This window comes from Stigmatopora argus, chromosome 3, assembly GCF_051989625.1.
Source record: "Stigmatopora argus isolate UIUO_Sarg chromosome 3, RoL_Sarg_1.0, whole genome shotgun sequence".
Classification (NCBI taxonomy): domain Eukaryota; kingdom Metazoa; phylum Chordata; class Actinopteri; order Syngnathiformes; family Syngnathidae; genus Stigmatopora; species Stigmatopora argus.
The window spans coordinates 10,007,491-10,030,525 of NC_135389.1; the positions used below are offsets into that span (position 1 = coordinate 10,007,491).

Consider the following 23,035-nt stretch of genomic DNA (forward strand, 5'->3'; position numbering starts at 1 on the left):
TTATGAGGTATTGCGCTCAGTATAGGCGAGTACTTAACTCATGGGCTGCCAATGACGGCGCTAGATGTCCAATAATTTTTACGTTTTATCAATTTGACTTTTATTAATATTTTATGGGGCGGCCCAGCGGTTGAGTGGTTAGCGTTTCGGCCTCACAGTGGGGGACCTGGGTTCAAATCCAGGTCAATCCACCTTTGTGGATCTTGCATGCTCTCCCCGGGCCTGCGTGGGTTTCCTCCGGGTACTCCGGTTTCCTCCCACATTCCAAACACATGCATGGTAGGCTGATTGGACACTAAATTGCCCCTCGGTATGAGTGTGAGCGGAAATGTTTTTTTTTCCCAGTGACCCATGAACGCCTCTCAGCCAATCAAGTAACCTGTGGTTTTGATTTTTGAATTATCAAGATGAGCTACATTGGAGTTTCAATGCTGCAGGATTGACGTTCTCAGATAAATCAAGCCCACTTTTACGGTGATAACACAATAAATCCTTATTTTATGAAGTGCGGCTAAAGGCAAAGAGACAAACAGAAAACTTTGAACTAAGCTGAAGCTCGCTTTTCTCGTAAACAATGGTACGTATGCATTGTCTCATAGCAAGTTTGCTATTACAATCTATCATTAATTATTGACGGTCCATTCTCGAAGTTTTGTCCCCGCTAATGATCCGCTTACGCTTTGATGTTAGAAATAAGTTATTGAGAGACAAAGTGTTGTTTTTTGTTGTTGTAATTATATATATATTTATTTTACGACTAGGATAAAATTAACTGTGTGAGCCACCTGCACGCCAGCCAACTGTTTCACAACAAATTCATCGTGGTTCTGGGGGACTCTAGTAAGTATTCTACAAATGTTTTTACAAATTTTCCATCTTCTGTGAAAATGAGTGAGTAGCTATCTGATCATAAAAACCCCAAAGCAGAGAGGCCTACTTGATGACTACTCTTATATTGTGTGCCTTATTGTCCTATTTAATTGTCCTATGTAATACATATACTCTTTATATCACCAGTCCAGAGGTCCGTCTACAAAGACCTTGTCCTGCTCTTACAGTATGATAGATACCTTTGTTCAGAACAGCTTAGAAAAAGGGTAAGTGACGATGAATGATTCCTACAGTTCATTACTTACATGAGTCTTTCTGTAGGGTGAGATGAGCTTTGAACTGGACCTTCTAGTAGAAGGAGGTTGCCTGAGCCCAATGCACAATGGAACAAATTACCGTGAGGTCCGGCAGTACCAGTGTGACCATCACCTGGTCCGCTTCTACTTTGTGACGTGTATATACTCTGACTATATGAAAAGTATCCTGGAGGACTTCAGACGTGGGTTGAAACCAGATTTAGTCATAGTCAACTCATGTGTGTGGGACATTTCAAGGTAAGTTGTGTATCATATGTGCACAAAAGTAAAAAAAAAAAAAGATCCAATCACTTGTAGTTGAATGATTTGGCAATCATGTAAATGGTCCTTCTGCCGCTCTTTGCAATTACGTATTTCACAACTGTTGAGGAATCTTAAGCATTAGCTTCACTTCCTTGTAGGTACAATTACACATGGCTGAGCACGTACAAGGAAAACCTCATTACATTGTTTGAGGAACTCAAAGGGATTCTTCCAGAAGAAAGCTTAGTCATATGGAACCTCACCATGCCCCTAGGAGAGAGAATCAAGGGGGGATTCCTGGTTCCTGAGGTATAGCATGGTCCTCATAATGTATTAAATTATTTATATATATAGATTTTTTTAAACAGTGTATTCCTTGTGGTTTTTTTAGTGTTGTTGTCACTCTGTTCCAGCAGATCTCTCACAAGGCTTCCCATCTGCGTCACGACGTAATCGAAGCCAATTTCTACAGCGGAACCCTTGCAGCCGCTTACAATTTGGACGTGCTGGACCTCCACTTCCACTTTCGCTTCTCCCTGCAGCATCGCGCCAAAGACGGCGTCCACTGGAACGCTCTGGCCCACCGCCGGATAAGCACGCTGCTGTCTCTCCATGCGGCAGACGCCTGGGGCGTGGAGCTGCCACTTGCTGCTTGCGGTGATGAAGACGCATCGCCAATACGGCTGGTTTTATTCATGCTTACTCACTCAGCTTTGTTCTTCTAGAAAATATAACTGTCGCACATCCGCTGCCAACCCTGGAGAGCGCTCGCAGTGATGTTGGTAAGAGGAACCTTTAGAAGTGTGATCAATATTTCATTTGAGTACGAGTATTGAAAACTCTATGATGACTCATAAAAATAATCATTTTGGGGGGATTTGTACTGTTAATGTACTTCTGTACTCACCCAAACTCCTCTTGAATTGAAATAGACAATGAATTAATCTCATCTCCTCTCATTTTCTGAACCGCTTTATCCTCACTAGACTGACTTTGCAGACTAGCATTAGCACTTATCCCAGCTGACTTCGGGGCAGAGGCAGGGGACACCCCGAATTGGTGGCAAGCCAATCGCAGGGCACAATGAGACAAACAACCATTCACTCTCACACTCATACCTATTGGCAACCTAGAGTATGCAATCAGCTTACCATGCATGTCTTTGGGAGATGGGAGGAAACCGGAGTACCCGAAGAAAACCCACGCAGGCCCGGGGAGAACACGCAAATTCCACACAGGTGGACCGACCTGGATTTGAACCCAGATCCCCCACTGTGAGGCCGACGCGCTAACCACTCATCCGCCAGGCCGCCTACAAAGATTTCAAAATTAGAAAAAAATGGATTAAATATTAGCATGCTTGATTTTATTTCTCTTGTGTTCAGCAGTGATGCCTAAAAGAATCATCTGGTCTCCATCCTCTAACGACATATTAAACATGGAAGCTAATGCAGAGCCACCACATTGGCAAAGGGATGCTGCTTTCCAGAGACCTAGGATAAATCCTTACCCACTTTGGAATGGTATATTGTGCATAAATTCTGTGTGGTTACATATTTAGCCGTAGAATTAACAGAAGTCCTATGAGGTTAAAGATACCAGTCAAGTGATCGTTAAGGCGCACACATTCAAAACAAGACAACGTAAGGAGGATATCGAGTCATAAATGCTCATTGGTGATGTGCCCTAATCCTGTGTTCCCCACGTTACTGGCATTGCGCGTCTACTCACTTTGCCCGATCACGTCCCTATTAGAGATATCTTCCCTCCTCTTTATCCTTACGTTGCCGGTTGCCAAACAGCAGTTTACAACAACAGCTAACAATGATGAATGCTAAAATTCAAATTGTGCTAATTTGGGAGTTTAAATTTCTTGGTACCATGGCAAGTTACTCGAGTCATTAACCCCTCTAAATCTTACTAAAATATGGCTCTCCTTAGCTGATAATGGAGTTCCCATGTGTTTGTGAACTCAATCCCTTTTGCTTTCGTGCTTGCCCGTGCGTACAAATGTACTAAACCTGCTTCACTTATACCTGTTTCAATATCATCAAATTTTTCTTGTTGTTTTTTTGCAGGTGTGCACTTAGTTTTCTCTGCTTCCTAAAATCTGAGGCAGTTTTGCGTGCTTTCTTTACATCTCCGAGCCAGTTGTTACACCATTTTCAATGAGCCCTGTTTATTTCAAAAGAAGTCTTAAACATTCTGTTTGCCTTGAATCATCTGCATGGCCTAGAAAGAACAATCTTCCTGTTTACTATATATTGTTTCAATTTGAATATTTCTTGATTATACATATATTTTTTTAAACGGAAAAAACCCTAAGCACAGGGGCTTACCATCACGTGACGTGTCATAAACTGAGTACCTACTTCGAACGCTAGTTCCGTCTCCCTCTATAAATAATGCTATCTCACATTTGTTTTTTATTCTCTACTTTGAACGCTAGTTCCGCCTGCCTCCATAAATATTGCTATCTCACATTTGTTTTTTTGATTCTCTTGTATTCCACAGTAAGACCAGAAATGAACCCTTATCTTCCCTACCATGGCTCCCTTAGAAACATGGACACCAGAGCACCGCCAAATTACTACGGAGATGCTGCGTATCACGCGCATGCCTGGAATCATGGCCCTCTTTCAAATGGTAAGTTCTGCCTCTTTATAAAACGGCTGCTGCCTGCTAGACAGCCATTGTGCATCCATTCTACAGCCTGGCATCTTCATGTTGGAGCTCATACCATGACGCACCCACACGTGGTTAGGACAAGGTACACCAGACACAAGTACATGCCATATATTCAACATAGGCCCTACCTGCATTACTAAATGTCTTTTGAGACACACTTAAAGCTATTGGGCTTGGGCATTTTTTTTTCACATTGTTGCTTCATTTTATAAAATGTTCATTTTGAATATTGTCTATCACCTGTTGATATACTTTTCACATTGAAAAATATATCATGCAAGCAGCAAGGTCATTAATTACTTGTGTGAATAACGTTTTCAATTACACCTTCTTTTAAAATGAGGCCCAAACAAAGCAAGTTCAAATCACATCTACTATTCTTAACTGATTACTGTTTGCAGTTAACTTGTACAAACAAAGGCAGTGTATTTGGTGCTAGTAGTCTGAATTTAAACTCTACATTAAAAATATGTTGACTGTGATCATTTAAGGTTGGTTATTCCAAATAATCAATTCTTCAGTCATGAGTTCCAATTATGTGTTAAAATAGGAATACTACAACCTGGAATACAAACAATAGGAGAGTATAAATTCACTTTAAAAATGCTACAATTGCTTAGCTTCATAGTGTTAGACAATATTCAAAATAAAGTATATCACTTTCTGATATGCTTTTCCTCATTAAGGAATGTATAATTGCATTTTGAATGTTATTGATTAAAGTTTATACTTGATATTACAAATTGTAGTTTTTTTCCCCAGGGATTATAGTTATGTAGACAATGATTGGTGTTGAATATACTCTACTTTTTTCAAAGAATATTCATTTTAATTCTAAATTAATAAAATTTATTAGCATTTTTGATATTGGAAATAATTTTATAACTTGAAATTATATGACCCTGCAATTCGCTGCCAACCGATTCAGGGTGTCCCCCGCCTAGTGCCTGGAGTTGGCTGGGATAGGCTGTAGCACCTCCCGCGGCCCTTGTAAGGATAAACAGATTGGAAAATGAATGAAAATTGAATACAACATATATAAACTTTTTAATAATGGTATTCATACTTTAGAAATGTACACATTTTTCCCTTAATGAACTAATTGACATTTCTCTTAATTGGTTTGTTTGCCACTGTTAATGCTAAGAATCAATATTTGAATAATAGTCATGTGACAATTTTTAAATTAATGACAATTATGATGGGACTTGACAGAAGGCTAATAAACCAATCAGGAACTCCTTGGCAAGTTCCGACCTCGTGGTAATGAATTAGCTGGCTTAGCTGATGAGGCTGCTAATAAGACAAGCTGCTCATCCTCTAGGCAAGCCGTGCCTGACTTATTTGGCTCGTTCCTTTCAAGTGTTGCTACCCGCCTGGGAACGAAAGTGGATGCCTGAATAACAGGTTTTGTCATATTGAGGATGTTTTTGTGACCACTGTGGAATTTTCCTTCACTGATGGAAGTATCAACTATCTCATACATATACTGCATTTAAAACTGTGGTGCAACTATTTTTGCTGTTTCATAGTCGCCTCACGTTCTCCTCACTTTTGTATCTGCGATTTTAATTGAGTGTCTTGAAATGGCCAAAGAAATGAAACATAATTTCTGAAAATTAAAAAAAAGTTTGTCTCATCTCGCATTAATTATATTAATATAGATTGTCAAACAACTATCTCAGTAAACATGATGTTTATGATTATCACCACTCCTTTGCGATGACGTGGTATTGAAGATACTCTAAAGGAAAAGTTAGCAAGTAAATACCGGTATACATTTTTGTGGCAGCATGTTCTTTGAGTTGACAGCATATTGGGTGTGGAGTGTAATCTCCGCCTTTATTAGGGAGTTGACGGGTTCGAGAATGGAGTGGATGCCTCTGAGCAATCATCTCGACCATTTCACACCTCGTTGATCTTTAATCTGCTGCACACAGGAAGGGGCTCAAAGGGAATGGGGTTGTGGTGGTTGGGGAGGGTTGGCTGGGTGAGCCCCGCCGAACGTTCCTCATGAACATCGACATGCACACCATTTTTCTGCCTCACACATCATTCAGCAAAGAATGCCTATCAAAGGTTGTCAAATGGACATTTATCACAGGTTCACGTCGTACTTTTGGTTTTCCTGAGTAGGGCATTATTACAACAACCATGTTTAAAAAATAGGCTCTTATCACCTTTTATGCTAATATGCATCATTACTCCTCTGTTTAAATGTCAAACTCTGTTTAATAAATGGAATCTGAAAACTAATGCCATGGAAACTCAAAAGAAAATATGAAAACAAAACCTGCAATTAAACAAACAGGGTTTTTAGTTACTATGAACATTTTATACAATCTATGATTTTACCAGTGGCCTTTAATGAGTATACTCCCTTCTTAAATATCTCAACTCCATATTAAAGTCAAAATTACACTTATATTTAGGGCAAACAGGCCAAAAAGTAGGATAAATGTATTTTTTACCATTTACGGTTTCAAAACAAAACGTCTAACAAAAGTCAATTACATAACAATTTGAATCATAGTATGTTATAACATGAGTTTTATCACTGAACAAAATAATGTAACATACCATAAGGTGTCCCGGTGGCTGAGTGGTTAGCGTGTCGGCTTCACAGTTCTGGGGCCCTGGTTTCCTCCTAAAAACATGCATTTTAGGCTGATTGGACACTCTTAATTGCCCTTAGGTATGACCGTGTGTGAATGGTTGTCGTCTACTTTTGCCCTGCGATCGGCTGACCACCGATCCAGGATGTCCCCCGCCTCTGGCCCAAAGTCAGCTGGGATAGGCTCCAGCACCCCCCCCCCCCCAAACCTTGAGGATAAGCAGTTCAGAAAATGAATGAATGAAACTTACCATGTTATGTTGGTCTTTTAATTTGCATATGACGATGTCCAATTTATACAAGTTAAAACAGCTCCCTGAATTTTTTTCTTTCGTTTTGGAGCAGCTTGTGTACAATTCCAACACAGCCTTGTTCTTTCTTTTTCGATCTCATAGCATGTTAGCCTTAGCGTCCGCGGTTAATAGATGGGGTCTTGCTCCACCTATTAGCCGTACGTATCTATGGTGGCGTGACGAATGAGCTGTCCTTCTGCGTGCCACATAGCGGTCGCAAGGGTTGTGCCGTTGGAAGCGAAAATTAAGAGCGAGGTTATGAAGATTGGCCACCAGTGAGGTGTGTAATTGAATTCCCACGTTAGCCACATCGGATTCCATTTGCGCTGAAAAGTATGGCAGATCGTGGGGATGTTGGCCCCGTTATTGGCTCCTATTCGTGCTGCCTGAGCACAAAAATGCTAAGCAGGTTGTTACTTGGCGCCATTATTACATCTTGACTAAGCTAGCAGCTATGTTAGCATTTGGCGTAGTTGACGTTACCATCTCAATTGTTTGAGGTCAAGGGAGGGTGGTGATCACGCAATCATTTCAACTTCAAACTTTTACATTAGCATGATATCCACTCTTTGTCCAGAACCCTGATTTAAAACCCTAGTTTGCAAGATGTTAGTAGTAATTTATGTAAAAAACGTGAATATGAAGTGTCCATAACAAGTTTGGGAACTTGATTGGGGTCAGAGCGTTCCCAATGGGGGTAGCCATTGGGAATGGTTTGTTTCTGGAATACGTGGCACACATATGCGCTCTATCCTCCAGGAGTCAGTCGTGCTTAGCCAATTAAAAACTGCGTAATCTTATAATTAATGCAGAAAATGGCCTCCTAGACGGAACTTGCCCAAATCTGCTCTGCCAGTAATCAACTTTTTACAGGAAAAACTGTAACTTGACTTGCTCTCCTAATTGGCATTTTCACTACAGTGAATAGTTGTTGACAGGTAAGACGTTTTTTAAAGTCCCACTCTCATTTTACACGCCAATTAAATGATACTATCTTGTCCAAGAAAATTCCAAAATAAATTATCAAGACAGATGCATAACTTGAAATAATGTATTTAACGGTTTGTCTCTGCATAGCTGAGAGGTTGGGATTGTGGCAGAGGTCATATGACTTCAAGGAAACCGAGTGTAAGTAGACAAGTAGACTCGTTGTGTTCATCGTGCGATGAGTTGGTATACGAAATTGAAAGGGGATTATAGGAAGAATTAAGTCCAAAAGAACTTGAGATTTTACCATACAAGACGGTTCCTTTTTGTTGCTATTCACTCCTGGTTGCCTGGCAATTCTTTTTGAGCACAGCAAGGATGAATGAAAGGGTTCAAAGTTCACAGAGGGAGAGGCAGAAGAGCATGGACTGTAGTTTACTTATGCCAATTAGAAACACAGCTAACATTTTCAGTCTCATGTGTATTAGACAGCATACCATATATTGATAAATGGAGTCTATGTAACAAGAAAGCCTGGTATCTCATTAGCTAGGAGTACAAACATATTAGAATTTGACAAAGTAAATGTGAACTCAATAAATAGTGAGTTTGTTTTTAGCCGCGGCTTTGCTAACAAGGTCTTCCTGGTATTAATTGCTACTTAGTGCGGCTCATTCCAAAGCTGTAGCGTGAGATCGATGAGCAAAAATCGATCCGACTAGTATGTGGATGTTTTATTTTAAACAAGGCTTTGAGTCTTTACTTTTGTTGAAAACTGAAAGCTAGGTATGAAGTCATAACTTTTTTTTCGTTGCAAACACAATTTTTCGGGCGAAAACTTTGATCGGGGCTGGTAGGGCTGATAGTGATCATTCAGGTAAAAATGGATTTGACTTCTATTGCCATCAGTGTCAGTGAGTGAGTTAACCTAAAACCCTAGCCGTGGCTTGCAACCCCAATTTTTGATTGAAACATTACGCTTGGCTTGAAACTCTAATCTGACACGGTCTTGAAACCATAATTCAAAATCTACTTTAAACCTTGACCTTGTTTTGAAACCATGAAGGAGGCTTGAAACCTTCACTCTTGAAGGCCTTGAAACAGCACGCTTGACCTAAAATATTTTGAAAACACTTTTAGTAAGACTTGTAAAAGTTTTGGAATGCAGCAATACCCCAATTCAACTCCATGCAAAGTACAATTTTGCCAGTAGCAAAGAATATCCTATTTTATTTTTATCCATTTACGATTGGGGTTTTTTCAGGCATTTTCTTTGGCTAGGGGACATTTGCTCATTCGGTTTTCAGCATGTGCGATGAGAAAACAACTTTGATGACATAAGCGAGTCGTAGCAGCAAACGGTCGTTCACCGTGAAGTCGCCATATGGTCGCCGCTCGGCCACCTGTGTAAAAAAAATCGACAGAAGTGCATTCAGTGCCTTTTGAAAAAATTGTGTGTTGTCACGTTACGATCTCGTGCCGGTGTGACAAAACTTTAAAACTTTTTCCAGTTTTATTTGGCTGCGCAGTTACCATGAAACATTTTATTTTTAGCGTCTTTTAGAACTTTATTTTTTTTTTACACTCCGCCAAGGTGTTGGCGGCTCTCAACTGGCCATTCGCTTCATTTCTCGCCATCATGGAACTAATTGGACCTCCCGAGAAATTAAAAGGCGACCTGATAAAAGCAAAAGGCAACTTTGGCTTTATCAACTAACAATTTTAATTATTATTATTTTTAATTATTATTATTATTATTATTTTAATTTGCATCCCTTGCTGGCGTTTTGCCTCCTTTCCATGTTGATCTGACAAACTTTTTGGTTGTTGAGATTGTCGCCAAAATGCTCCGATGTTCCTACTTTTTCGGGACAAAAATAAAACAGCGCCTCATTTCCACAAATTCTTACGTTGCAGCGCATTTCTTACTCTTTCCACTAAAACATCATATCTAAAGACAACTTTTTATACAATCAATTATTTATTAAAACGAAAAAATATTACCTGTTGCAGCGTCAAAATACTCCCAATTAGCTTGTTGGTCACGTTTTTACACTCAAACAACCAATACACGCACGCAAACACTAAATCTTAATTCAGAAAGTTAAGCTTTGTCCTCTTAACTGTAAGAAATCTGTTAGAATTATTATGGAATATTCTATATGTGTTGTAAGCATTTTTTTAAATAAGTCGTAAGGCTATAAACAGTCATGGGAACATGGACATTTTTCCTCCACATCATCGTCTCGTCTCCTTTACAAGGCCAAAGCAGGACCCAATGAGACTGTTATGACGAGACTCCAACAGGAGATTTGAAAATACGGCTTTGCTTACATTATAATACTACTTTGTTGACCTTATAATGCATTCCTCACACTGTTGTTTTTCTAAACCATCGAGTGTTATTGTACTGATTACATAACCATGTTTTTCGAATGTCGCGATTAAATACAATGATTCAGTTACTGCAATTCAGAATGCACTGTGGACTGAGACGACGTCACAAGGCATCTCCTTCGAAGTTGTAAGCAGAATTTGTTGAAAGATGTTCTTCCTTTTTTAATTAAATATTACTAATAATGATTTAAAAGGTTTAAATCATTATTCCAACAAAATCTAAATACCTTATACTCTACCTCTTAGCTTAAACTGGTTAACATGCTTTATGAATAGCTGGAAGCCCAAAGAAGGTTACATTGCGAAACTTTTTCACTCAAAAGTCAAAATTAAGCTCAAAACATGGTCTTTTTATTCATAGTAATTCTTTATTTTCTTATCAGTGAGGAACATATCAGAAGTCAAAAAACTAAGTTAAACCCTTTCATGCTCAGATAGTGATTTCTTTTTGGTAACCTTTCTAGGCCACTCATTTAACCCATTGTCTGCCATTGAAGAGGTGTGGTAATTTTTTTATTCATTTTGATTGGGAAAGGAGGAATGAATATTCCTTCATTGGCCCCTCCCATTCAAACAGTTTAGACATACTACTTTTTTCTGTTTAGTTTTTTTTCTTCAGGTTTTTAAGTAGTCTGTCTTTAGCCTGCACAACGTTGGAGTCTTTTACATATTCTTGTTTTAAATTGCACGGCTTTTGAGGGGATTTATGGCTCTCTTGTTTCAACCTGCATAATGTCTTACTTTTTATGGTAGTAATTTTAATTATGTGTGCATGTTAGTGGAGGAAATTCCCTTTTGAATAATTGAGTTGAAGCTCTGCCGTGTCTGCAGGATATGATGCATGTTTGTTTATTCTCTCCGCACACACGAGCACACACAAACACACACACACACGCACATTCATACCGTACATAGAATGCAGCATCTTTCAGCCTAATGGAAAAGTGTTTTCTACTGCCTGTATGTCTTTGATGAAGTGCACATTTGTGTATATATTCGGCATCTTATCATGTTAATACTACACACTGCATTCTCAAGCTCTTTCAAAGCTAACTGCTGCATTTTTCATGGCAGATCCATTTTCATCTCCATTCTTACTGCGTTTACCGCATTATCTTTTTCCAACTGTAAAAAGAAAGAAAAAAACATCACTCCACATGTTTGGGCTGCAGAGTCATCGTCCACATGCCGCATGTGTAATAATAATCAATAATGGTGTTGGCATGATTTATTTGAACGTTTTGTTATTTATTCACTTATGTTCCAAATACAACGTCACTGCTTCTTTATCACGGCTTAATATTTGTGTATTGCCAGGTTGCCGTCTTGTGTAAAATGGACTCCAGACAGATTTGAGTGAAAGTCCCTCACGCCTCGTGTTTTTAAATTTGTCAGACCACACTGCGCGAAGCTGGGAATAAACTCGCAGTGCTTTGTCTTTTGAAACGTGGCCAGAACCAAAAGTGTCCTTTTACTCCAATGCTGGTTTATGGGGACTGCAATCCAGATGCAGGCCGACCAATATACAACTGCATGGACATGTCTCGTGGATGTAATTTACAAATACGTAAATCATTGTTGAGTTCGATACAGGAATACGTCATTTAAAATAGTTTGAAAATGATCACTTTTAGGCACAGTCAGGGCGGTCAGGTAGTGGGGACGGGTCTTCAGATTATCTTCTCACCATTGCGAGAGATCTTTTATAGTTAGTATATGGTGGTTGGCTGAAAGATGAGATCAAGGCTTATAGTTGTCCCTTAGTGTTTCCTGCACCGCAGCAACTCTGTTATCGAAGGATGATTCATTCGCAATGTTGGTGATCCCACGCAAAGGTCTGTTTGCAGGACCATATAAAAACATACTTATTGTGGTTTGAAATATGAAACAACTAAATCCATTCTTTTTCTCTTGTGAAGTCCGGTTGTGCTTGGCCATATTGAGACTATTGATGCGCCACAATTTGATAGGGGATGATGGCAAGATCTCTTTTGATTGGAAGAGAGTGAGAGTATGATTGGCATTTCCACGCCCATAGAGATGCCTCCTGTTTTTTGTTGTTGTTGCCAGATTGGCGCTGGTGGTCAGTGGTCTTCTGGAGTTGTTGTCAAAAATCCATTTTTTTTCCTCCAGAAAAGCATAGTAAGGTCCAGTAAGATGACTTGCTTTTGCCGGTTTGTGTGGTTTTTAATGTTTTGGTTCAGTTCTAGAGATGCATGATGAGAGTCTTGGGTCCCATCCCCACTGTCAGGAGACCTGCCAGACATGACCAATCGATAGGTGATTACAAACAAATTCAAAATGTGCCCGTTACCCATAAAAATGAAGATGAATGGAATCTATTGTTGTGTTTTGAGGGATCTCCTGTTCATTGTGTAGCTTTGATTTGTGTAGACAGTTGAAAATGAAAGATTATTGTAAATAATAACCACCCCCAACTTTTTTTTTTTAAGATGAGGGTCAAAATAAATGGATGATTCATTTTTATGGCTTTTTTTTTGCTCCTTTGCTAGCAACTTTATGCTCATCAATTTTATCTTTTATGAAGACAAAATGAACGATTATATTTCTCTGGCGGACACCAGCAATGATGTAGTTTATTTTCAGACATGCATTAATGCACTGCTCGTGTCTTTTTTTTATTTATCTCTTAGCATAATTATTTGATTGAGTTTTTATTTATTGTGTTGCTTTAACAAATGCATGTTTAGGAAACACTACTTAAACTAGTTCTACTGCTTTAACATAATTCTCATTTGTATTAATAGATAAATGTTCTGCGTTACTGTAGCTGTATACGTTAATTTTAGTCATTTGATAACGGCCAAAGTGCTCCAACAAAATAAGTTTGTACGACAAGTATTCACAGTCAATTTTGGGGGAAACTTAAGGGGTTTGAAGATTCCTTATAGTCTGAAAATACAATAGAAAGTTAAGGTAAATAAAGAATAGAAATTGCATTAATGCCCTGGACTTGGTAATTTTATGACTTTAAGTGATAATAACACTGATAAAATCAACAAGCAAACCTATAACAGAGCCCTGTGGACTTTATTGGGGATTTAAATTTGAATTCATAAAGGTGAAATAAAATAAATTGGTTAATAAAATTAACATTTTGCAAAAATGTGCCGGACCTAGGACAGACATAGTGAATAAATGTGGACTTGATGGCTTTCATTTGGGAAACTAAAGTTGAAGTGGTTTTACCGTGGTGGTCTTGACTCGTCCCCCCGGTTGCGTGCAAGTCCATCCCGACTGGTTGACAAGCAGGTCGCATCCCTCGTCATCCAAACACGGACTCATCTCACACCACTGACGACTCAGTACGATTTCGGCTGACGGGGCAGGAAGGGAGACCAATCGTTGACATTATTATTGCTGCTTAGGATTACGATGACCACAATCTAAATGTACGCAAGCTGGGTAGTTTTTCCTGTTTCTAAATGCTCATTTATGGTAAGTGATAGTCACAGCGGAAATGCCATTAAAAAACTAGAATACAAATTTGGGAACAGAGGAGGCTTTAAAATAGGACATTTGCACCAAAATATCGGGACACAAGCAAAGCGAAAAGTGCCAAAAATATTGAAAGAAAGAAAATGGGGAAAAAAAATAATCTATACATATTACTATTTCGAAGCCGGGCCCCTTTGCTTGTGTAAAATAAAAGTATGGCCAATTTGCCAGAGATGAGTACACTGACAAAAGTAAAAATGCTTTCTTAAAATATTTGTGTTGCTGTACTTTAGACAAGTAAATCTCTAGTGACATAAATACCAAAGTAGCGCTGTGGAAAAGGTCATAAATGTTTTTATTTACCACCATTTCTCATCCTGCCCTTCACATGACCAACGGGAACATTCCGCCATGTCACGTGACATATACATACCTCTTGAAAATTTCACATTTGTCATCTCATGGGTGGCACTAATGGCCACTATCGAGTTTTCATATACCGCCGCTTGGGCCCTAACAATTCAATGTCATGATCTGTACAAGCTAGCCAACTAGGCAAACTCATAAATCTCCAAGTTTTATTTTGTGTAGGTGCACGGGGGGGCTAGTGTCTCACCGCGCACACAGGCTGGGCGTCCTCGGATGGTGCCGGCCGTCTGGCCCTCAATGCAGGCGCAACGAGCCGTCTGGCGGGCGATGTTCCGTCTGGGCCGGCTGCCGTAATGCTCCAGTGTGACGATCTCGCAGCTACCGGTCCATAGGTGACCTCGACACGCACAAAACACTAATTATAATTTTGGACTATTTCTCTTGTTGGCAAAAAAACCTCTGACTGAAATTCTAGCTCATTGGGTACAATTGGCAGTGACAGACGTAGCAGAACTACTCTAAAATTGATCTGTTTTTACATTTTGACCACCCAGTGACATTTTTATCTTTGTGAAAATGGATTTTTAACACCTTGCCCTTTAAAGCGCCAATATAAAATGTTAAAAATACTGGTTTAAAACCCTATGTGAAAACAAAACCAAAGAATGATGACTTAAAAGTCCTTCAGATTGGGAATTTTTGGCATAGGACAAACTTAATACACACCTAATGATAGAAATATTTGGGTTGCAATTCTATACAAAGATGCTATCTTCATAACAGTACAATTATGATTTGGTTGGCCCGTAGGAAGCAAACACTAACCCTATTGCTGAGCACTGTTTAATAAAAAAAAACGTTAGAAAATGTAAAAAAAAAAAAAAAAAAAAGAATAATAATAATCCTCACAAATATTACTTTTATTTTGGTATCCTAACAAAATAGGGATTAGGTTGGTACAAACAACAATTACAGTGCAACATTTCTGCCTGAATATTTTTCAAGCAGAAAGACGAATTGACCTTTGCTTATCTAAATTCAAAGCACTACTTAATTTGGCATTTATTTTAAGGTTGCAAACACGTTGACAGTTTCAGGTGAGCACAGTCTTGCTGTTTTTTAACAGTACAACTGGTCATAGATGTTACGTGAGTGCTAGCAGTGTTTTGAAAATAAATACAATATAAATCCTCGGCCAACCGATTTCTAGCCCTAGATTAGTACTTGCATATTCTGCAAGGTATTAAGAAGGCTTCAATCAACATGTTTCGATCTCATGTCTTTACAATCAGTAGATTTTTTTTTTTTTTTACACTTTAGCTGTAAAGTCTTTGTTTATAACACTTATTCTAGCACAAAGCCCTAACCATAGTATTTCAACTAAGAAGTAAAAGAAGTTTTGATTTGCAACTTGAAACCATATGTGACATTAACTGTGGCCTGAAACCGTTAACTTCACTTGATACCTTATTTTGCCTTCATGGCTATTTTATGAAAGACCTGAAATCCCAATCAGAAACTCTAACTTTGATAAGAACTATTAAAACTCTAATTTGAAACCCTAACCTATGAACTTAAAACCTACTTTGACACCCTGACCCTACTTATGACTAATTCAAATCCTTAATACGAGCCTAAAAGCATATTTCACAACCCAAAACTAGTATTAAAACAACCAGGCCCTGAATGTTTGAGGCGAACCTCTAACTGTGACGCTTTTGTTAGTCGAAATGTGATCCTTTTGGGGTGTTTTATAATTCATCACAACGACAGCATCGTAAAGCACGAGGGTTGTCGTGCAATAATTCAGCTGGGGTGTCATTTTCTGACCTGCAGCGTTTCGCGTTCTCCAGCAGGAAACAAAGAGGATCGGTCGCAGGTGACAGCGTGCGGCTCGTTCATATTTCAGAGCGCTCATTAAATAGTAAGACGACGACGACGGCTACTGCTGGTGTTCTGCTTGTACACACATGCGTGGCAGCCACTCATTCAAGGATGCATTGAACATGTAGTTGCCATGCTGCCGTCTGGGTCAACGGTAAAGCGTTTTACAGCAGGAAATCGAGCGAAAGGGCTCGTCCTTTCCCATGTGAAAGATTTGTGTCATGTTTGCGGTTGATTTTGAAAAAAACTGCAGAATAATCGCTTTGTTAGTGTATTTTTTCAGTCGAGTTTTAACGCACAAGTCATTCATTTTTGCCTGTTGATGTACAAAGGCCATTGCAATTGTCGTACGAAAAAAGACAATTATTTCTATTCTTCATTTTGCAGGAATTATAGCAGGATTACGCTTTTGTCTTCTCATTGTCAAATAACATAATTCAACAAAAAGCATTATGGTGCTAAACAACGTTGTATATGTTGGATCCCACTTAAAATAATGCCCTCAAAATGGCTTCATACTTTTCAAAACCTTTTCAAATATTTAATGTCATAATTATTTATTATATTTCAGAGTGTAACTCAACACCTTGTATAAATGAAAATTCAGGCTCACACTCATACCTAGGGCCAATTTACCATGCATGTTTTTGGCCTGAGTACCCAGAGTAAAACCACACAAGCCCGGCTAGAACATGCAAACTCTACACAGTGAGATTTTTCAATTTAATAAATACGATTTTTGGGGACTGGGATGGACACGATAAAGGTTCCCCTTTAACTTTCCAAATGTAAAATCTGTTCAAACAATGATAAAGATAAATGAGTTTTTTTAGAAAAAATATATATTGTTTTTTTGTGGGGGAAAGGATTTTATTATTTCTTCATGTTAGAATAATAATAATCGGACATAGGCCCTGTCGTCATTATCAACAACAAAAAAGCCTACTTGTCATCACACCCAGAAACTGCGTGTGACGAAATTGGTGGTGCTTCTCCATAAGCTGCGTTTACTCGGCAAAAGACCTAAATAAGTGATAGTTACGGACTTGTAATTTGGCATTCTGCTGTTATGGATACAGGTCGCTTACCTCTCACTGTCTTTCACTTACCTTCAGTCAGCTAGTAGGAGGCAGAACACCACCCAAACATCTTTTCATAAAAGGTGACAATTTTGCATGTTCTGATCTTGTGAAAGGAAATTGATGGGCTAATCTGTATTAAATCCTGAAGTAACTACATCATGATTTAATTTCATTTATGGACATACTGTATCTTGTATGTATATTGTTGTTGACATTGTTTTCCCTTCTAGTGCTCACTTGTTGCCAGGCAGAGTTCAAGGGCCTGATCAATACTGAATCCTTTGAATGCATTTACTCATAAAACATGAAGTACTGTATGATCCAATGAAGTGCTTTTAGACAGACATTGCACTCAACAGCAGACACACTATGAATATACTTTAGTCGTCAATACTTTTTAACATTTGTGTCAAACTCCCTTTCTTTCTGGGCCACAAAAATATTGCTATTACATGAAAGCGCCCAATTGATTGATAACTACTTTTGAAATATGTCACGTCTAATAGTTGGCCCAGTGGCCAAAGGGTTAGTACGTCGGCCTCACGGTTCTGGGGTTGAGCGTTTAAGCTTAGGTGGGCCCTCACTGTGTGGAGTTTGCATGTTCTGCCCGGGCTTGCATGGGTTTTCTCTGGGTACTGGTAGGCCAGTTGGACACTCTAAATTGCCCTTAGGTATGGCTGTCATTGTGAATGGTACACTGTCTCCTTGTGCCCTGTGATTGGCTGACCACCAAATCAGGGTGTCCACAGCCTGGTGCCCAGTGTTAGCTGGGATAGGCTCCAGTACCCCCAGGGTGTATTTGGTTGTGTGAGTTAGTAAACTGCAGGGACTATACAGTGAAGGTGAGAGAGAATGAATAACAATCTAAAGTGGATGTTTTCTTCTTCTTCAGTCTCACACACAAGAAACTTTTTTTTTCCTGCCATTAATAACCTAGTCTTCTAGAAAATTTAAAAGACGCATCCTCTGAAGTCTGAAGAACTTAAAAATGCAGAGCATATTTAATAGCGTGATTATTTGAATCGAACTTGTAAGTCCATGTGAAGAGTTTTTCCGTAAAGTGAGGTGAAGAGTTGTTTTGTAGAGTGAGTGAAATTCAGAATTGTGCGGTACCTGTTGACTCCCTGCCGTGTGCGCGTGCATGTGCCCGTGAGCTCGCCGTACCTTGGCGGATGCCGTGGCCGTGGAGCGCGCAAAGGAGGAACCAGCAGACCCCCGCGGCACTCAGAGGTAACAGGAGCCGGTAGAGCTGCATGGAGGCCCGGGGTCGGAGGAGAAAGGACACCGGCGTCCGAAGTCCACAGTGCGGGTTACCAACTGGACGCCACGTCCGCTCCGTTGGAGGTATGCGTGACCGGCATGCCACGCTCTAAGTTCACTTTTTTTTAAGTTCACCCTCCACACAGAAAAACGTGTCAACTTTTATCTTTCCTAGACATTTTTCCCCCCAAATCCCAGAGGAACAAACACCAGTCCGAAGCCCCGGCGTGGGCATTTTTCTTTAGGTGTTGCCGGGTCCGGTGGCCTCCAGACTGGTTAGCGCAGGACGAGCGAGTGGGTAGAGGTGAGTAAGACGCCTGAGCTTTTTGAGCGAGAAAATGGAGCAGCCTTTCTCTCATTCTCTCTCACTTTCTCTCGCTCTCTCTCTCTCTCTCTCCCTCTCTCTCTGTCTTTCTCCTTTTGGCTACCACAGTAGTGCGCATACACAGGAATGGGAGGGTGCATCTTGGCCAGAGGAAGAACGCCTTCATACTGTACAAAGTAATTGGGTAACCAATTGTCTAAAAATAAGTAGAAATACAGTATGATATTCTGTTCTCTGACGGAAATATTTGTTGCTATCTCAACCACTAGGCGGCAGTATTCCTAAAAGAGCCACGCAGTTTGATTCGTTCATTCAAGGGACAATACATATTATCAACATAAACATGTTCATGTTAATGAACATGTATATGTAAATATATGTAAGATTATAGCCAAAGGCTAATTTCCATCTTTAGTCCCTTGTGCAGGTTGAAGACAATACAGGACAAAAGACCAGAAAATAGCATAGAAACGATGAGATATACACAAGTAGCACAGGTCTATTATAATATATTGTTATACTCATTTGTTTCAGGAATTTGGTGTTCAAAAGATGTTTTTTTCAAACTTGAGTCTTGAAAAACAAGGGGGTCGTCTTATATTCGGGCCAATTGGATAATGCATTTAGGGCTAGAACTTTAAATTGGCCCTTTCATGCACAAATATGCTTAGCCCCTCTTTATTATTACTGTCATATTGGACAGGAGTCTCAAACTTGCGGTGCATTGGCCAATTGTGGCATCGGGAACATTTTATGGGACCCCCATTTGACATCCAATTGTAGTGTTAGAGTTGCCCACACATATTTAGCGATGGGTAAACAAAAAAATGAATTAGTGGCACGGTGGAAATTGGTTAATCGGTCTGCCTCACAGTTCTGAGGTCGACGGTTATGGAATTTTTATATTACTTTTGTAATCTCTGGTTTTGTTGTGACACTCTCTCCATTCTGCTCTAATTACTCATGGCTTTACATAAAGGAATCAATTATTTAAACTTTCCATAGGATACTTTTAGCCTGTTCTTTATGCGCGGTCTCTTAACTGGCATGTTAGGGAACGCCCACGCAAGTGTGCATCAGGGTAAAGTGAAGCCGAATGGCGACACTTGATATCCAAGTGTTCTTTAAAATTCACAGAGATGTTGGTATAACAATTACGGAAAGGTCCATTCAGCAATAGAGCAATTGGTCTCTTTAGAGTAAATGTTGTAAACACTGCAGTTTTTCCTGATGCATACTGCTTATGTGATTATCAGGTGGTTTTCCACCCTTCACATTAAGTCATTGTTTGGATATAGATGTCTAGCCTAGCCCCTGCCAGTTCAAATCACCATTCACTGCCAGCCCCTCCCAGTTCAAATGGGATAAATGTCTACCGCCATCAATGTCAGTGAAACATGATTATTCACTGCCAAGGAATTAGTTATTGTGTCCATCCTTTCACAGAATGCAAACATGTCTTATCAGGGTCCTGATAATGACTGACAGCTGATCACAGTGATTGACAGTCAAAGTGGGTTGTCATTCACTTCGATGATTGACTTGTCACCTTGGTTTGTTGTTGTGACGTTCTGTTTTGCCATCACTCCAGTCTGGACTGGACCAGTCGGCGAAATGAAAATGTCCGTCAAGTGCAGAAATGGGTGACTGCTGAAATGAAAACCTGAAAAAAAGTGTGGTCATCAAACATTGCAGACCAATGTGACAATCCGCCACAGTTTTCACTTTGCAAGACCACAAAGTCCACCAGGATCGTTCGCACAGACACACTTGGGTCAATCTGCTCACACATAAAATCACTGTCGGTTTGTGCATTGTCTCTCACAAAAAACATGTTTATGCCTTCACATGGTGTAGCAACATGTAAAATTTAAATACACAGAGCAAATATAACCAATCAGCAAGAAAATTCTATCCATTCCCCTACACACAAATGATACAAATTTAATTTTCGTGAGATCGAGTATGTTCTACTGCTAAAATAATGAGCATTTTGGAACACTGACGTCATTGTTTTAACAGTTATTGAATGAAGTTCTTAGAAGATACTCATTGATTTGCTTCCTGAGTTAGCTTTTATGCTAATATATTAGCTCAACGCAAAGACTCGAAGAAACCCCATGAGGGTTTTTGAAAAATGTCACCAACAATGACCCAGAAGGTGGCATCTTTGTGACATTTGAACACTCTGCCATGCTTTTGTCCCAATGAGGTCATTTCCCAGCATCTCCTGGGACTGGTGAAACCTTGAGATAAAGAACTGACATTTCCGGGAGGAAGGCTATAGATCCGTGAAAGAAAATTGTATTTTTCTTGCCAAGTTCACTCTCATATCAGTTGTAACCAAGTTTTTTTTTTTAATGGCGCCCAAAGGAACTTCCTGTTATCCCTCCTGAATATTCAACTCAGTCAATATTTCATAGTGTGCGGTAGCCCCCCGTGGAGGAGGGAGGAGTAAGCGTCCATTGACGCATCTTGGAGGCAGTGGTTGCATCACTCTGTTTATATTTTCGATACATCACCTGGCACACTGAGGTGCAAAGCATGATGGGGGCGGGCACTTTCTCACCTGTCGGCCCTGATGTCTTCGATTGCTGATGCGTCAATATCACCGTGTTGAGTTTATTGAACTGAATTCAATGCTTTTATTGTCATTAGTATACAAGTACATATAATGAGATTTAAAGCCTCACCACTAAGTGCACAATAACAACAACAAAACAAATAAATAATCAATAAATAATAACAATAACTAATAAATAAATTCAGTCATTCATTTTCTGAACTACTTTATCCTCACTAGGGTGTGCTGTGTGGAGTTTGCATGTTCTCCCCGGGCTGGCGTGGGTTTTCTCCGGGTACTCCGGTTTCCTCCCACATTCCAAAGACATGCATAGTAGCGTGGTTGGACATTCTAAATTGCCCCTAGGTATGAGTGTGAGTGAATGGCTGTCCGTCTCCTCATGCCCTGCAATTGGCTGGCCTAAGTAATAAATAAGTGGTCAACATGATAAGAATAGACAACAACATAAGTAGGAAAGCGCACAAATAACAACAACAAACAGATAATCAATAAATAATTATAAATAATCAATAAATCATTAGTAAATAAATAGATATGTAGTAGTCAACATACTAAATAAGTAGTAGTCAACATAAAGTGCGTTCAGACTGAGTTTTTTTTGCATTACATTTTCTATTATTTGTGCTCCCACCAGGGGGTTTAGACTGATAACGTCACTGAAGATGAAGTGAACAGAAGTAAAGTAAGTCTTCTCCTAATGTATAAAACATTTGTTAGCATTTATTGTCCAGGAAAGCAGAAAGTCTTTTTTTTAATCCTAAGCAACACGCACAACTGACCTTTTAAGTCACACGATCACCTCAGGGGGTACATAACTGAATTGAATAGATTCAACTATTGCATTAGATTGTATAATACTATAGAAAAGGGTAGATTAAAAGGAAGAGCGTATTTTCATATACATATGCTGCTACATTGTCATAGAACAAAATATTCGATGGGCCTTGAAAGATCATGGTCAAAATGGCTGGCACTCATTGGTTCAATAGAAACCCAAATTTTTTAATCTGTGTGTCATCCAAGGGGTTAGAAAATGGAAACCTGTAAATCATACAACAAAAATGTAGCAAAAGCAATCTTACTCTATTTTAGTATGACCACATTCGATGAGGCAACACTGCAGAGAATGTTGGAAAGTTCCTCGGTCTGTATTTTAATGTTGTCTCTCCCTGGTCACCTTGATGGCAGCCTGGTGATTGGACACGTCAGACATGTTGTCAGGACGACATGTCACGGGCTCGTCACCAAATAGTCTCAGCTGTCACTCAAACCGAGCACATCTATTCAAATATACCAGGAGTCCAATGAAATTACTGCAACTAAATCAGACGGCACGGAAATTTAAAATCAACAAGTTCTTCAAGATACGACCTCTTATTTGGCAGATTTTTGTTATTATTCTTTGACTTATTTGGGAAAAACTTGGAAGTAAAAGCTATTTTTGGTGGTAAAAAACACAACTGACTGCAGTTGAATCAAATTCATTAAAACGTGCGTTAGCATATAATATGCTATTTATTCATTTTCTTTCATGGGTGTGCTAGAGCCTATCCTAGCCAATTGTGGGTAACAGGCACCCTGGATTGGTGGCAGCCAACCACAAGGCACAAAAAGAAAGACAATTGTTCACACTCATAATTAGAGGCAATTTAGAGTGTTCAAAAAGCCTACCATGCATGTTTTGGGATGTGGGGGGAAACTGGAGTACCCAAAGAAAACCCACACAGGACCGGGGAGAACATGCAAACTTCACAGAACCTCC

The 23,035-nt window shown here is 39.5% G+C and overlaps 2 protein-coding genes across 5 annotated transcripts; one reads left to right on the forward strand and one right to left on the reverse strand.

Moving 5' to 3' along the window:
• Window positions 1-135: 135 nt before the first annotated feature.
• Window positions 136-4,833, forward strand: fam113 (family with sequence similarity 113). 3 transcript variants are annotated; one of them, XM_077596881.1, is made up of 10 exons: window positions 136-577; window positions 762-840; window positions 1,018-1,097; window positions 1,153-1,385; window positions 1,550-1,700; window positions 1,805-2,048; window positions 2,117-2,173; window positions 2,777-2,914; window positions 3,906-4,037; window positions 4,104-4,833. In XM_077596881.1, exons 1-10 carry the CDS (start codon window positions 575-577, stop codon window positions 4,217-4,219), a joined length of 1,233 nt encoding a protein of 410 aa, XP_077453007.1. In that variant the 5' UTR covers window positions 136-574; the 3' UTR covers window positions 4,220-4,833. The 3 variants fall into 3 exon arrangements, with proteins under 3 accessions (XP_077453007.1, XP_077453009.1, XP_077453008.1); XM_077596883.1 differs by having other exon boundaries at window positions 2,780-2,914; window positions 4,104-4,832; XM_077596882.1 differs by having other exon boundaries at window positions 1,808-2,048; window positions 4,104-4,829.
• A 5,830-nt stretch (window positions 4,834-10,663) lies between these two features.
• On the reverse strand, window positions 10,664-18,667 carry LOC144071826 (chemokine-like protein TAFA-5). 2 transcript variants are annotated; one of them, XM_077597255.1, is made up of 4 exons: window positions 18,269-18,667; window positions 14,386-14,535; window positions 13,521-13,648; window positions 10,664-12,566 (listed from the first exon to the last, which is right to left on the reverse strand). In XM_077597255.1, the coding sequence occupies exons 1-4, from the start codon at window positions 18,357-18,359 to the stop codon at window positions 12,558-12,560; spliced, it is 378 nt and encodes a 125-aa protein (XP_077453381.1). In that variant the 5' UTR covers window positions 18,360-18,667; the 3' UTR covers window positions 10,664-12,557. The 2 variants fall into 2 exon arrangements, with proteins under 2 accessions (XP_077453381.1, XP_077453380.1); XM_077597254.1 differs by having other exon boundaries at window positions 18,218-18,667.
• Between the last annotated feature and the right edge of the window lie 4,368 nt (window positions 18,668-23,035).

Excerpts from the sequence above, each read along its gene's own strand:
- fam113 (XM_077596881.1), top strand. Across the intron at positions 1,386-1,549 it reads TGTGTGTGGGACATTTCAAG|GTACAATTACACATGGCTGA; the intron begins GTAAGTTGTGTA and ends ACTTCCTTGTAG. Across the intron at positions 2,174-2,776 it reads GAGCGCTCGCAGTGATGTTG|CAGTGATGCCTAAAAGAATC; the intron begins GTAAGAGGAACC and ends TCTTGTGTTCAG.
- LOC144071826 (XM_077597254.1), bottom strand. The coding sequence starts at position 18,359 with ATGCAGCTCTACCGGCTCCTGTTACCTCTGAGTGCCGCGGGGGTCTGC. Across the intron at positions 14,536-18,217 it reads ACACGGCAGGGAGTCAACAG|GTCACCTATGGACCGGTAGC; the intron begins GTACCGCACAAT and ends GTGCGTGTCGAG. Across the intron at positions 13,649-14,385 it reads ACGCCCAGCCTGTGTGCGCG|CCGAAATCGTACTGAGTCGT; the intron begins GTGAGACACTAG and ends CTGCCCCGTCAG.